The sequence below is a fragment of the Hylobates moloch genome, unplaced genomic scaffold (assembly GCF_009828535.3).
Source record: "Hylobates moloch isolate HMO894 unplaced genomic scaffold, HMol_V3 SCAFFOLD_10, whole genome shotgun sequence".
NCBI classification, from domain to species: Eukaryota; Metazoa; Chordata; class Mammalia; order Primates; family Hylobatidae; genus Hylobates; species Hylobates moloch.
Window position 1 is genome coordinate 23524076 of NW_026652285.1, and position 12571 is coordinate 23536646.

The 12571-nt window shown below is 41.3% G+C and overlaps 1 protein-coding gene and 2 pseudogenes across 1 annotated transcript in view; all 3 read right to left on the reverse strand.

Moving 5' to 3' along the window:
- IKZF3 (IKAROS family zinc finger 3) overlaps positions 1-12571 on the reverse strand; it is a 106865-nt gene that overhangs the window by 74175 nt on the left and 20119 nt on the right. The window contains exon 2 of the mRNA XM_032163496.2: positions 1535-1588. Coding sequence (XP_032019387.1) covers positions 1535-1588 — 54 coding nt within the window. The remainder of the gene's footprint in view (positions 1-1534; positions 1589-12571) is intronic.
- LOC116814125 (keratin, type II cytoskeletal 8-like) lies at positions 4447-5900 on the reverse strand (annotated as a pseudogene).
- Positions 8842-8997, reverse strand: LOC116474762 (large ribosomal subunit protein eL39-like; annotated as a pseudogene).

A 12571-nucleotide genomic window follows, 5' to 3' on the forward strand; every position in this document is an offset into this window, starting at 1 on the left:
TTTAAGAGAAATGTATAATAAATACTGATAATACTAGAAGTAAGAAAAAGGAACAATGCAACTGGAATTATTTTCACATATAAGCATAGTAGCTTAACAAAAAGATGATAGCAGAAGAAATGAACTGAAAAGTTACCCTCTTTTTATTTAACTCCTTCCCAATCTTCAATAAAATATTCGCTAAGTTCCCATTAATACAAAAAATAGTCAAAGACACTGAATCCTGTGGCACTGAGGCTGGGCTGAAGTAGGGAGGTAACTAGAAGCTCTGCAGTGGCACTCCTTTCAGCTGAGCCATGACCAAACGCATGCAGGAGTGAAAGACACACGTTTCACAAAACCCATCACTAAGAGCCCCTGAAAATGTGGTCACCATGGATTCAGTGTTTGATTTATGAATATCCAAAGTTTCTAATTTCTGCATATTATAATGTATATTCTGTGAACTCTAAGATACCATTCTAAACAATGGTTCACTTTTCTCAAGCCTGAAATGACAAAAATACAGTGGACACCTAAACAATTAATATGAGGTTTAGGTTCAGTTAAAAGATGTGATTGGCCGGGAGCGGTGGCTCATGCCTATAATCCCAGCACTTTGGGAGGCTGAGGCGGGCGGATCACCTGAGTTTGGGAGTTCGAGACCAGCCTGATCAACATGGTGAAACCCTGTCTCTACTAAAAATACACCAGGCATGGTGGCGCATGCCTGTAATCTCAGCTACTCAGGAGGCTGAGGCAGGAGAATCGCTTGAACCCGGGAGGCTAAGGTTGCGGTGAGCCGAGATCACACCATTGCACTTCAGCCTGGGCAACAAGAGCGAAATTCCGTCTCAAAAAAAAAGAAAGGTGTGATTACAACTTACAGTAACACAAAAAGGTATTTCAGTGATAAATTAAATTTTGTAATGTAAGCTTTGATTCACACAGTGAGTTAATCAATGGAGGACACAGAAGTTATTTTCAGGTAATAAATTATTGTAAATGTTTATAATTTATTCTAGAGCTGGGATCAGTAACTATGGCCTGAGGTACAAGTCTGACCATAGCCTGCTTCTGTGTGGGCCCAGGAGGTAGGAATGGTTTTTACATTTTTTAAGGGTTGTAAGAAATACAAAAAATAGTATGTGACAGAGACCATATGTGGCCTGCAAAGTCTAAATATTTACTATCTGGCCCTTTACAAAAAAGTTTGCAGACCACTGTTCTACAGCAAAAATCGCAAGTCGTTCAAATACAGGCTACTATATTATTCAACAAAAACTGTCTTCAGAACAATGAGCTGAAAAATTAAAGACAAACAAACAAACAAACAGTGATCAACATTAGGTAGCATATGTTTGGCCCTAAGATGCTAAAGAACTTACATGATCTAAATGGATGAGTTATTTTTTCATCAGCAAGAGACAACCATATTTAACAAAAAAACCACACATTTCCATAGCATTTTTACTGCAACCAGAATAAGCACATTCCTCTTTCTTTGGTATTTTTAGTAAAGGTATATTTCCAGAGAGGAAAGACCTGATGTTACCTGCGGGCACAGACTGCTCCTGAGTGCTTTTCAGTTCCGCATTTGTTTGTATATCTGAAAAGAAAGAGGTTATAAATATTAGCTACTTAGGGTACATTTCTACAGGTTTGAGCATTCCAAATTTAATAAGGGATACCATTTTGGAAAACTTAGCAGCAGAATTCCTCTTTCAGAGCAAGATTACTCTTTCTCTATACTCTCCCTAAAAGCCTTTCAAGGAGCATGAAAAAAAAAATATTGATGCAGCAATGTTACTCTAAGAACTTTCTGCCAGAGATCTACTTATACCAAGAACAATATGCAAAAAGTGGGTCCCATTAGAAATAATTTCATATATTCTTTATTCTTCCCCCAATATTTTATTATGAACACTCTTGAGCACATAGAAAAAAAGAGTTCAAAGTGGTATGTGTATATATATATATATATATATATACGTGTGTATATATGTATATGTATCTATATATACACACACACATATATAATGAAATACTATTCAGCCATTAAAAAGAATAAAATCATGTCATTTGCAGCAATATGGATGGAGCTGGAAGTCACTATGTTAAGTGAAATAAGTCAGGCACAGAAAGACAAATATCACATGTTCTCATTCATATATGAGAGCAAAAATGTTGATCTCATGGAGGTGGAACGTAGAATGATAGACAAGGGTGTGTGGGTGGGAATGGGGGATGAAGAGAGGTTAGTTAATGGGTAAAACATATAGTTACATAGAAGGGATAAGCTCTAATGTTTGACAGCAGAGTAGGGTGACTATAGTTAACAACGATGTATTATGTATTTCAAAATAGCTAGAAGAGAGGACTCGAATTGTTTCCAACACATAGAAATGATAAATGCTCAAGGTGATAAACATTCCAAATTCCCTGACTTGATTATTATATATTCTATGCATGTAACAAACTATCACATGTGCCCCATAAATATGTAAAATATTATGTATCAATAAAAAATAAAAAAAAGAACTGCACAGTTGAACATCCATTACTCACCCTCTGGATTCTACAATTAACATTTTGCTATTTTTGCTTTCTCACATATCTTTCCACCCATTCATCTCTCAATCCATTCATCGATCCAGCTTTTTTGATGCATTTCAAAATAAGTTGCAGATATCAGTATACCTCAGTTCTAACATTTCAGCATGATTATTATTAACTAAAATTCAATATCTGTTTACAAGATTTTAAAAAGTAAATTTTACATACAGTGATATGCACGGATCTTAAGTGTACCATTCAATGAGTTTTTTAAAATGTATATCCTCATGTAATGCAAAGCCCTATCAAGATACAGAACATTACCATCATCCCAGAAAAGCTCCCTCACATCTCTTCCTAGTCAATTCCCACCCACATACTCCAGAGACAACTACTGTTTTGACTTTTTCCACCATAGATTAGTTTAGCCTATTTTAGAACTTCATAAAAACAGAATCACACAGACATATGGTATAAATTATTTTGCCCGAGGCTTCTTTCACTCAACATAATGTTTTGAGATACATCCATTCTGTGGTGTTTATCAGTACTTCATTCTTTTTTATTGCTAAGTAGTATTCCATATGAATATCCCAGTTTGTTTATCCATTCTCCTATTGATGGACACCTAGACTGTTTCCAGTTTGGGCTATTTATAAGTCAAACTACTATGATATTCCTTTTTAAAATAATAAACTTTTAAATTTTAGAGTAGTTTTAAATTTATGGAAAAATTGCAAAGATAGCACAGAGAGTTCCCATATACCCCACACCCAATTTCCCCTATTATTAACATCTTATATTAGTATGGTACATCTGTTATAATTAATGAACATATATTCATACATTATTACTATCTAAGTATTCAGATTTCCTTAGTTTTCATCTAATGTCCTTTTTCTGTTGCAGGATCCCTTCCAGGATCCCACATTACACTTAGTCGTCTTGTCTCCTTAGGCTCCTCTTGGTTGGGACAGTTTCTCTGACTTTCCTTGTTTTGATGATCTTGACAGTTTTGAGTACTGATCAGGTATTTTGTAGAATGTCCCTCAACTGGGATGTGTTTGCTTTTCTCATGATTAGACTGGAGTATGATCATCCTTGCACAAGTATTTCTGTGGTCATATGCTTTCATGTCTCTTGAGTCAATACCTAGGTGTGGAATTACTGGGTTATAGGGTAGGAGGCATACATCTAGTTTCAACACAGTGAAACTAGAACTTGTTCAAAAGTGCTTCTTCCCTCTACTTTGGGCTTAACTTGCTCTGTTTCTGCCCTCTTAAGGTGAAATTTTAGTGACTGACTATTCCTTTCTTCTTTTCTAATTATAAACATTTAAAGCTATAAGTTTTCCTGTAAGCATTGCTTTAGCTGCATCTCATAAATGCTGATGTTTTGATTATAATTCATTTCTAATTTCCCTCGAGACTTCTGTGATCCACTGGTTATTTGTAAGTGTTTAATTTCCAGATATTTGGGGGAATTCGGGAATTCTTTAGCTAACTTGTTATTGAAGTCAAATTCCATTGCACTACAGTCAGAGAACACAGTCTGTGTGACTGTAGTCCTTTTAAAAGTATTAAGACTTGTGTTCTTGGTGAATGTGCCATGTGTAGTTGAGACATATGTATGTTCTGGTTTTTGGTGGTTTTCTTTGTTTGTTTTGTTTTGCTTTGCAGATCTGGCTAAGGCTTTATTTTGGAGGAAAAAAAAATGATGTAATTGTTTTGTAGCTGGAGGCATGGGCAACGGGGGTATCCCAGGCAGTAAACTCCCCACGGGTGGGCTGAGGGTTAGGGCTGAGCCTCAGGTGGGTCTCCGGTTCCCTATACTCCCCTGCACAGTGGCCTCCTCCACAGGCTCTGGGGCAGCCACGGAAGGGGGTAGGCTGGGAGGGGCTGCTGTGGCCTTTCACCTGGGCAGGACATCAGAGGACTGGGACACCAGCTTTCCATTGCGGTCTTGATCTTCTTCACAACCACAGCCCTAGAGAAGCGGGCACAGCTAAAGGAGCTGGAGCCCCCGCCAGAGCCAAAGCTGGATCCCAAGCCATAGCTGAGGCCAGGGCTTGTAAGGCCCCTGTAGGCTGAGCTCAGCCCACCTGAATAGCCCCTGGTGGTCTTCATATGGATACTCATGCTCTGCATCCCAGACTTCAGCAGGCTCTCTTTGCACTCTAGCAGCTTCCTGTAGGTGGTGATCTCAATGTCCAGGGCCAGCTTGATGGTCCTCAGCTCCTGGTACTTGAGCAGCCTTAGCGTCACGTCCTGCTTGGCCCGCTGTAGGGCGGACTCCAGCTTGGACCCCTTGGCATTGGCATCCTTAATGGACCACTCCCCACACATACACAATGGCGGCCTCCAGGGAAGCCCTCTGGCCTTTGAGGCCCTCAGTCTCAGACTGGAGCCGGCTGATGTTCTGGTTTATCTTGGAGATCTCCGTCTTTGTACAACGCAGGTCATCCCTATGCTTCCCAGGCAGGGTCTGCAGCTCCTCATACTTGATCTGGTGCATGCTGTCAGCCTTGGCCTGGCTGCGGTTGGCGATCTTCTCATACTGGGCCTCGACCTCAGCAATGATGCCGTCCGTGTCTAAGGAGCGGCTGTTGTGCGTGGACAGCCCCACAGATGTGTCCAAGATCTGGGACTGGAGCTCCCGGATCTCCTCTTCATACAGCTGCCTGAGGAAGCTGATCTTGTCAGCTTGCCATCCAGGTGAGATTCCAGCTCCACCCTGTTCATGTACGCCTCATCTGCATCCTTCTTGATGCGGACAATTTTATTCTCCATCTCTGTACACTTATTGATCTCGTCCTCGTACTTGTTCTTGAAGTCCTCCACCAGCCCCTGCATGTTGCCAAATCTGCCTCCAGTTTCAGCTTCTCCTGGCCTAGAGTGTCCAGCTGCCACAGAAGGTTGTTGATGTAGCTATTGGACATGTTGTCCATGCTGCTCCAAGCCATCTTCTGCTGCTGCAGGAGGCTCTACTTGGTCTGCAGCATCTTGTTCTGCTGCTTCAGGAACCGCGATGAAGGGGGCAAACTTGTTGAGGGTCTTGATCTGTTCCTTATCCTGAGTGCACACGGCTTGGATGTTGGGGTCCACCTCCAGCTTAAGGGGGCTCAGCAAGCTGCGGTTGACCATGATGGCTGTGATGCCTCCTATAACCACAGCTCAGCCATAGCCTCCACCCAGACCCATGCTGGCACCCAGGACACCCTGGACACTGCTGCTGCTGCTTCCCACTTGGGAGAAGCTCGAGGAACTGATGCAGGCACTGGGTCTACTCATGTAGGAGTGGCTGCTGAAGGTCCCGGGGCCAGAGGTGGACACCCTGTAGAACTTCTGGGTCACCTTGATGGACATGGTGGAGGCAGGAGTGGAGGCAGGTGGGCAGAACCAGGGGGAGATTCAATAAGGAGTGGAGAAGCTTCTTCTAGGTATTCTGCAGTTCTCAAGTGTACTGTTTAATAAATGTTAATTAAATCAAGGTAGTTGACAATGTCATTCAGATCTATGGATATACTAATTTTTGACTAGTTGTTTAGTTGCTGAAAAAGGAGTATTAAAATCTCCAAATATGACTGTTAATTTGTCTATTTCTCTCTGTTCTAGGGACTATATCTTTAATTTTCCAGTCTTCTTAGAGTTAAAATTATACACTTCACATAAAATGTAGAAAGCTTGCAACCATTTAGGCCCATTTCCTACCCTCCAACCTTTAAACTGTAGTTATCATATGTATCACATCTGCATATACTTTAAACCTTACCATACAATGCTAATTCTTGCTTTGAATAGTCATATTGTATTTTAAAGATTAAGATGAAAAAATAGTACTTTCTATTTACCCACATATTTAACATTTCTGGTGCCTTTTTTTTTTCTTTTTTTGAGATAGGGTCTCACTGTGTTGCCAGGCTGGGGTGCAGTGGCACAATCATGGTTCACTGCAGCCTCCACCTCCTGGGCTCAAGCAATCCTCCCACCTCAGCCTCCCAAGTAGCTGGGACTATGGAAGCACCACCATGCCTGGCTAATTAAAAAAATTTTTTTTGTAGGAACGGGGGTCTCACTATGGTGCCCAGGTTGGTCTCAAACTCCTGGGCTCAAGTGATCCTCCCACCTCAGCCTCCCAAAGTGTTAGGATTACAGGTGTGAGCCACTGTGCCGGGCCTGGTGCTTTTCATTTTTTCATAAAGATTTGAGTTCTGATCTGGTATCATGTCCCTACAGTCTAAAGAACTTTAGCATTTTTAGTAGTGCAATTATCTGAGGGACTTTTCTTAGTTTTCATTTATTTGGAAATGTCTTTACTTTGTCTTCAATCTTACAGGATATTTTTACTAGATATAGAATTCTGAGTTTACAGGGTTTTTTTCTTAATTTTTTTTTTTTTTCTTTAAGAGATAGGGTCTTACTGTGTTGCCAAGGCTGATCTCAAACTCCTGGCCTCAAGCCATCCTCTCACCTCAGCTGCCCAAAATGGGATTAGAGGATGAACCACCACACCTGGCCCAGTTTTTTTTTCTCTTCCAGCTCTTTTAAGATGGCATTCCACTGTCTTCTGTCTTCTATTGGTTCTTTCTTTTTCTTTTTTTTTTTTGAGACGGAGTCTCGCTCTGTTGACTAGGCTGGAGTGCAGTGGTGCAATCTCCGCTCACTGCAAGCTCTGCCTCCCGGGTTCACGCCATTCTCCCGCCTCAGCCTCCCGAGTAGCTGGGACTACAGGCACCCACCACCATGCCTGGCTAATTTTTGTATTTTTTTTTTAGTAGAGACGGGGTTTCATCTTGTTAGCCAGGATGGTCTCGATCTCCTAACCTCATAATCCACCCGCCTCAGCCTCCCAAAGTGCTGGGATTACAGGCATTAGCCACCACACCTGGCCTGTCTTCTATTGTTTCTGATGAGAAGTCAGTGATATCTTGTGTTGTTGTTTTCCTATAGGTAATGTGTTCCTTTTCTCTAAGTGCTTTCAAGATTTTTCTCTTTACTTTTGGCTTTCAGCAGTTTGACCATAATATTCCTAGCTGTAATTTTATTTGCATATATCCCGCTTGGGTTCCTGGAACTTCTTAAATCTGTAAAGTTATGTTTTTCACCAAACTTAAGAAATTTTCAGCCATTATTTCTTCAAATATTTTTTCTGTTCCATTCTCCTCCCCTTTTCCTTCTGTAAGTTCAATTATATGTGTGTTAGATCTTTTCATATTTTCCCACAGTTCCCTGAGACTTTGTCGTTTTATCCCCCCACAATGTTTTTTTCTCTGATATTCAGAATGATTTCTATTTTCATATCTTCAAGTTCATTTACTCTTTCTTCTGTCATCTTAATTTGCTGTTAAGCCTATCTAATGAGTTTTCTTTTTCAGATATTGTAATTTTTAGTTCTAGAATTTCCATTTAGTTCATTTTAATTTCTCTGCTGAGGTTTTCTATTTGTTAATTAAAAGCATATTTTCCTTTACATCCTTTTCATTTTTCTCTAAATGCTTTCAAATATTTTTTCTGTTCCATTCCCACCCTTTTCCTTCTATAACTTCAATTACAGAAGTGTAATTATTATAGTTTATACAAATTCTTGTCTGCCAGTTCCATTATGTATGCCATCTTGAGGTCAGTTACCATTGATTTCCTTTTCTCTTGAGTATGGGTCATATTTTCCTGCTTCTTCATATGACCACATAATTTTGGATTGTATGCTGGACACTGTGAATGATATATTACATAAATTGTGAATTCTATATGTTCCTCTGAAGCATGTAGGAATTTTTCTTTGTTTGTTTTACTTGTTTTTTAAGAGATAGGATTTTGCTCTGTTGCCCAGGCGTGAGTGCAGTGGCATGATCATAGCTCACTGTAACCTTAAACTCCTGGGCTCAAGCAGTCCTCCTGCCTGAGTCTACTGAGTACCTAGGACTACAGGTGTGTGCCACCACATCTGGCTCTTAAAGTTTTTTGTAGTGACAGAGTCTCACTATGTTGCCCAGGCTTGTCTTGAACTCCTGGCCTCAAGGGATCCTCGCCTTAGCTTCCCAAAGAGCTGGGATTATAGGCATGAGCCACCATGCCCAGCCCTTTTTCTTTTAATTTTCTTTCTTTTTTTTCATATTTTTTGAAATGAAAAGTCTCATGTTTGTTACTGAATGCAGTCAACCAACGCGTTCATAAGAGATTCAGAGAGAAAAAATATATTCCCAATAAAACATGTTCAACTCTCCAGTGGTGACATTTTCAGCTTGATATGGTAACATGATTGTGACCTTGAGACAGCATAAATATGTGTGCCATCTCGTGCAATTCCTTACAGACCCAGCTTGGTTCTTTTCCAATGTCTCCTTTTGGAGTTGTACCTGATTTTATTACCAGTTTTCATCTAAATCCACTGGGGAATGGGACGATTTTCTTTTTGTTTCTTGGCCAGGAATCACTTAATCCTGAAAGTCTTGTGAGAAGACATGGTGAGAAGCGGAGGCAAGCACACACCACGACGGCAGAGAAAGGAAGAGAGGACTCTTTCTTTATTTTTATTTTTTTTAGACAGGGTCTGACTCTGTTACCCAGGCTGGAGTGCAGTGGTATGATTTGAGCCCTCTTCATCCCAGGCTCAATCAGTCCTCCCACTTCTGCCTCCTGAGTAGCCGGGACTATAGGTGCAATCACAGCTCACTACAACCTTGACCTCCCCGGGCTCAGGTGATCCTCCCACCTTAGCCTCTAGAGTAGCTGGGACTACAGGTAAGTGCCACCATGCCCAGCTAATTTTTGTATTTCCTGTAGTGAGGGGGTCTCGCCATGTTGCCCAGGCTGGTCTCAAACTCCTCGCCTCAGGTAATTCTCCCGCTTCGGCCTCCCAAAGTGCTAGGGTTACAGACTTGAGCCACAATGCCTGACCAGACTTTTTACTTTTTAAACCTTGCAAGTAACTTGCCTTGGCTTAAACTCAAACTCTGTCTCACCTGTTGTGGGCAGCAGCTGGGGTGACTAAATGTCCCAATATGCCTAGATTGAGGGGTTTCCTAGAACACAGAACTTTCAGAGTCCCACAGAAACTGGGATGAGTTAGTCACCTTTGCAGAAGTATAAATCTGTTTAGTTATTTTAGCCTCAGTTGGGCTATTTAGAGTGTAACTCTACACATTAGTGGATCAGTCAGAGAATTTATATCCAAAAAAGCCCTCTCTGGCTTTCTCCACTCCAGAATGTCTCCCCTCACTTCCCAGTTGCTGGGGTTGTTATGGTTTGTCAAAACTGTGAATTTTCTATCAAAGTTTTAGCCACTCTGAGTCTGAAATGGGGGCCTGCCCTTGGATAAAAGGCCATAAAACAGGCTGCTTTTGGTCATTTTTCCAATGCTTTCAGGTGATAATTTTTTTTTTATATTTTGTCCAGAATCTATCATTCTTATCCGTGGAAAGGTTGGTTCAATAGGAGGTACTACTCCATTACAGAAATTAAAACTCTCCTTTGTTCTTTATTTTGACTGTGACCATTTACTCAAAACTATTTAGAAAAGTACTGATTTAAAATGGTCTATAATCAGGTCATATTTCAATTTTTAGTTTAAAAAATACAGTCACTATAGTTACATTGTATTCTAATTTAAAACTTTTAATATGTTAGCCATTAGAGTTTACCAACAAAGCATAAAGGCAGGGGAAATACACATAGTTTAAAAATACACAAAGGGGAAGCTTGGCATGGGATGTCAAAATCCAAGCTGGATGAGAAAAATGTCCATGCAATGAATAGGGGTAGCCCAGGGTGGGCTGCTGGAGACCAGCCAGCATGAAGAGCGTGTCCATGCAGGGTAGGCAGTATGAATGAGGTAAGGAGGGTTTCAGGCCCCGTGCAGTGGCTCATGCCTGTAGTCTCAACATTTTGGGAGGCCAAGGTGGGCAGGTTGCTTGAGCCCAGGAATTCAAGACCAGCCTGGGCAACATGGTGAAACCCCGTCTCTACAAAAAATACAAAAATTAGCCAGGCATGTTGGCATGAGCCTGTAGTCCCAGTTACCCGGGAGACTGAGGTGGGAGGATCACTTGAGCCCTGGAAGTCGAGGCTGCAGTGAGATGAGACAGTGCCACTGCAGTCCAGCCTGGGCAACAGAGAGATTCTGTCTGGAACAACAAAAAAAAAGAGGCAAGTTTCCACGTGGAGGGACAGACAGCATGAAAAGTCAGAGCTCAAACAGTATAAGAGGACAGGCAGGGAGGAGGACGGCCTAGCCTGGACTGCTGGAGCCTGAAAGGGAATGAAGACGGGAATGAAGAGGGAATGAAGTGGCTGGCAGCCCCCACTAGAAGCTAAATGGAATGAGGAGAACTTCAATGCCAGGAGTAGTCCAGTGCAAAGTACCAAAACTCGAGTGGGGTGAAGAGGGCATCTACATTTTAGGGGCAGTTCTGCATGGGGATGTCAGAGCTCAAGCAGTTGAGAAGAATGTCCGCACAGAGTGGAGGCCACAGTATGGGATTATCAAAACCAAATGAGTCAAGCAGAACAACTGTGCTGAGTAGGAGATGCCAAGTGCCAATGGGTGACTGGTTGTATTACATAATGGAGGAATGGTCAAATAAGTAAACATAATAAGGATAATGAGAGCCAGGTTTTTCTGTGAGAGAAGGGAGTTACAAATATGGAAGCCTGTGGTCCTGTATTGGAAGTGGATGTACTGGCATGAACTCATGGCTTCTACTACATATAAAAAGATAGGCCAGGCAAGGTGACTCATGCCTGTAATCCCAGCATTTTGGGAGGCCAAGGCAGGAGGATTGCTTGACGCCAGGAGTTCAAGACTAGCCTGGGCAACATAGTGAGACCCTGTCTCTACAAAAAAATATTAAAATTAGAAGGGTGCGGTGAAGTGCACCTGTAGTCCTAGCTACTCAGGAGGCTGAAGCAGGAGAATCACTTGAACTCACAAGTTCAAGGCTACAGTGAGCTATGAAGGTGCCACTGCACTCCAGCCTGGATGACAACAAAGCAAAAAAAAAAAAAAAAAAAGATAAAATATGTGTATATATGGGCATACATAAATACAGTCCCTTTCCCTGTTCTCTGAGAGCACCTAGGAACAGTGAAACTACAATAGCTTCTAGATATTAATTTCTAAATATTATTCTCCATTTAAAGGAATGAGGCTCCCTGAAGAAATGGTTTACTCCAAGATGGGCATAGTGGCTCACTCCTATAATCCCAACGCTTTGGGAGGCTGAGGCAGGTGGATCATTTGAGGCCCGCCTCAGCCTCAAGTATTTGAGACAAGACTGGCCAACATGGCGAAACCCCATCTCTACTAGAAATACAAAAATTAGCCAGGCATGGTGGCGCATGCCTGTAGTACCAGCTACTGGGGTGGCTAAGGCATGAGAATTGAAAGTATGAGTCAGGAACATTTTGCTGTGCCAGCAAGCAAGGAAGTGCTCACAGAATGAAGTGGATATCTTAAAAAGAATGGAGCAGTCATCTTGAAGGGGTTTCCATGGGCCAAATCTGGGACAAGCGAGCATAAAATAATAATAGTATTAGACTATAACCCATTGAAAAAAAAACCAGAAATTCATGAGTACATTCTGATGTTAATAAATGGATAAATTAAAAGTGTGATGACAAATGGGATATTTATATAGTTTCAAATTGCTTCTCTCCAAAAATACTTATTAATTACAAGGTTGAAAGAAAAGAGCACCTATATAATTGAAAAGCCTGTTTGATATCACTGTAACTGAGCAAAGTTACATGTGGTCATCATCAGTAATGGGACAAACAAAAATTATGTGCCTTCTGATAGTCAGTAGAACACAGCATCACTTCTGTGATATTCCTGCCAAATATGCAAAACACGAATCAAACCATAAAGAAACAACCAAACTCGAATTTGCAGGGATAGTTTACAAAGCAGCTGGCTTATAATCCTCAAAAGTTTCAAGGTCATGAAAGACGGAGGAACTGTTCCAAACTGAAGGAGAGGAAAGAGACATGACAACGAAAAGCAATGTGTGATTCTGAACCGAAATATCTTGTGGTAAAGA